The sequence below is a fragment of the Sinocyclocheilus rhinocerous genome, unplaced genomic scaffold, assembly GCF_001515625.1.
Source record: "Sinocyclocheilus rhinocerous isolate Xijiao unplaced genomic scaffold, SAMN03320098_v1.1 scaffold6028, whole genome shotgun sequence".
NCBI lineage: Eukaryota > Metazoa > Chordata > Actinopteri > Cypriniformes > Cyprinidae > Sinocyclocheilus > Sinocyclocheilus rhinocerous.
Window position 1 is genome coordinate 69,025 of NW_015666169.1, and position 3,336 is coordinate 72,360.

The 3,336-nt window shown below is 37.5% G+C and overlaps 1 protein-coding gene across 1 annotated transcript in view; it reads left to right on the forward strand.

The window, feature by feature from the left end:
* The first annotated feature begins 325 nt into the window (after window positions 1-325).
* LOC107731854 (PCTP-like protein) overlaps window positions 326-3,336 on the forward strand; it is a 9,803-nt gene continuing 6,792 nt past the window's right edge. Inside the window, exon 1 of the mRNA XM_016543048.1 lies at window positions 326-649. Within this exon, the coding sequence (XP_016398534.1) occupies window positions 488-649 (162 nt within the window). The 5' untranslated portion in view covers window positions 326-487. The remainder of the gene's footprint in view (window positions 650-3,336) is intronic.

Genomic DNA, 3,336 nt, shown 5'->3' on the forward strand with positions numbered 1-3,336 from the left:
ATGATCGTTGGAAAATTATTTATTAGCAAGTGCAGATTCTCCTCAGCATTGACATTTTCATGCATTATTTTTGCCTCAGTAAAGTTAAGTAACAGCAATTTTATAAACTTTATGAAGACTTACGGAAGCCTCATGAATTAATTATTTTTCTCGTATATGATGTTCTTTTGTATTAGGAGCGCGACACACGCCTGCATACGAAGTTCAGTTATCACACCCCATACACAAAAGTGCTTAAATCACACCTCATATACATACGAGCGTATGTTTGAGCATCAGACGCGCAGGACGTGAATCAGGGATTGAGAGAGAGAGAGAGAGCGAGAGAGAGAGAGAGAGAAACCGCCCGTGCGTTTAACGCGCGTCTCCCTCGCGTCAATCATCACGCGACGCGCGTCGGATCACCGGCGGCTGGGAACTCCAAGCGCAAACTCTCCCGTTAGTTTCATCCGGGAGCCGCGGGTTCAGCAGCAGCAGCCGCAGGAAGATGATGTCCGCGGAGGAGGTTCTGGTCCCGGATGACCGAGCCTTCAGCCGGTTCAGAGGCGAGTGTCAGTCCGAGCAGGGCTGGAGTCTCACCTACAGCAGAAACAGCATCTGCGTGTGGATCCAGGTGCTGCAGGAGGAGAAGAGCCTGCACAGGATCAAGGTGAGCCGCGGGTCTGAGGTGGCTCCTGCTGGTCTACAGCTTCATCTCATGCATAGAGTAACCCTGTCCAATGTTTCGAAAATATACTAAATATAAAAGAAAATGTATCATATTGGCTCATATAGTCTGATATAATGAGAATATGGAGGAAAAAAATATGAATTTGCTGCAGATGCTGATATTTATATGATGAAATTCTGATGCTTGTGATGTAAATCAGTGGGATGTTTATAACAGTACAGCACATAAAATGATATAAATATCAGTCATCACTCTTAGGGTTAAAGATTAAAAATAAAAAATAAAATATTAAAAAGCAAGGCAACAAGTTTAAATTTGGTAAATAATATTAAAATAAAATAGAATAAATATTAAATAATAAAATAATATCAAAAAACATTAAAAATACTAAAACTTTAAAATTAAAATTAAAACAATATATATAAAAACTAATAAAAAATATTAAACCTATAATAGTATCCCAAATATCAGTGGTCGCTCTATATCTGCAGTAACATGTCTCAGTAATTACACTAAAAGAGCTTTGGACAAATTGTGTGCAACAGGTTTAACAGCAGAGTTTGATCATGATAGGGTTAAACTCGTCACTGAAGCACTAGTTAGTCACGAGCGTGTGTGTGTTAGCGGTGTGTGTTTAACGGGTCACATCCGGGTGTGTGACGTGCGAGCAGGTTTATCCAGCGGGTGTTGACGCACAGGTACAGGACTGTTTGAACTGTAACGGAGAGCCAGCAGTGTGTTTGTCTTCTCAGACTCACCTGTGTGTGTGTGTGTGTGTGTGTGTGTGTTAGTGTGTGAGAGTTTGTATGTGTGTGTGTGCGTGTGTGAGCGTGTGTGTGTGTGTGTGTGTGTGTGAGAGTGAGCGTGTGTGTGTGTGTGTGTGTGTGAGTGTGTGTGAGAGAGTGTGTGCGTGCGCGTGTGAGAGAGTGTGTGTGTGCTGACGCGTGTTCCTGTGGGGGAAACAGCAGTAAAGCACAATAACACAAAATGCTGAAGTGTGAGAAATACTCTATAGCCTGCAGAACAAAGGCCAGAGAGAACGAGAGCGAGCGAGATTGATTCAGTGAATAAACATTCTCTCTCTCACACATGCACAGTATATGTGCAGACATGTTTACAATAAATATTGCCAACATCATATTATTATTATTATTATTAGTAGTAGTAGCATTAGTATTAGTAGTAGTGAACATTATAATCAGGTTATGTCTGTCACCATCATGAAATTGATGACAAGGGATTCATTTTCATTCAAATACATTCGGTTAACAATTGAATTGCATTGAATTTGACAGTGTAAGCTTAATACACACATCTTAAAGAAATAGTTCATCCATAAATGATCATTCTGCCCTCATGTTGTTACACACCTGTATGACTTTAATTCTTCTTTTAATTTGATTCTTTAATTCTTATTTTGATGAACGTTGGGAACCAAATAACTTTGGACACCATTAACTTTCATTGAATGGACAAAAAACACTGAGACATTTCTCAAAATATCTTGTTTTGTGATCCACACAAGAAAGAAGTTAACTAAACTAAAACTAAAAGGAGAAATGCATGTGTGTGTGAGTGATAAAACACGATCGTCCCTCATGATCAGTGTGTGTTTGTTCTTCATGTCTCTCTGGAGGAACGACGCGTCTCTAGAAACTCGCTGGATCTAACCATCTCACACAGAACCAACCATTATCAAACATTCACGACAGACACTTGAAATGGTTTAGAATCAAAAAGAATTCTGAATTCATTCAGAGCTCGCGCTCATGTCGTTCCAAACCTGAATGAACCTCAGTCCTTTCTTTCGTTGTATATACATGAACATTCAGCTAAAGCAGGGTTGGATTGACATGAGGGTGAGCAAATGATGAAAAATCAAAAGTATGAATATTACTAATTGTGTAGTATATTATTAATGAATAGTTTTTAGGTAAATGGTCTCTTTAAGTGAAGTGAATAAAAATATGTAAACCTTCTCAAAAATAAAATGGTAAATAATTATTTTGGGGACAGTTTTGTGCCCAGAAGTGAGTTAAACCTGACAGAATCTCCCAAAACCTCATTTTGGGGGCGTCTTCATTTGTAAAAATAGTATAAAAATAAATTAATAATAAAAAAAACATTTTAAATATATATGTGTGTGTGTGTATATGTGTATATATATTATATATATATTACAAATTATAAATAGTAAATACATTACTTTGGGGAATATTAAAAAATATATTAAAAAAATATTATTTATATTATACTATTATTTAAAATTAAATTTTATATATGTATCAAAAATAAAACCGTAAATAAAAAGGTAAAACAGAATGAAGCTGCCAACGGATTCGTTGCATTAGAATCCCTTCCGCTGCTGGTTTACGGCTCGTTTTCTGCTCATTAGCAGGTGAAACAAACACACAGATCACGGGAAAGTCTCATTCATTCTAGTGAATCAGTTTGTTCATTCAATAAATTTAAATTTTGATTATTATTATTATATTACTATTATAATTCACACACACACACACATACACACACATATATATGTATGAGTGTGCAGCTCTATGTGGGCGGCTGTAGATGTCAGATTCTCCTCAAAGCTGTTGGGCTTCCCCTGAACCACACAGACACACACACTCACACACACACACACACACACACACTCGCACACA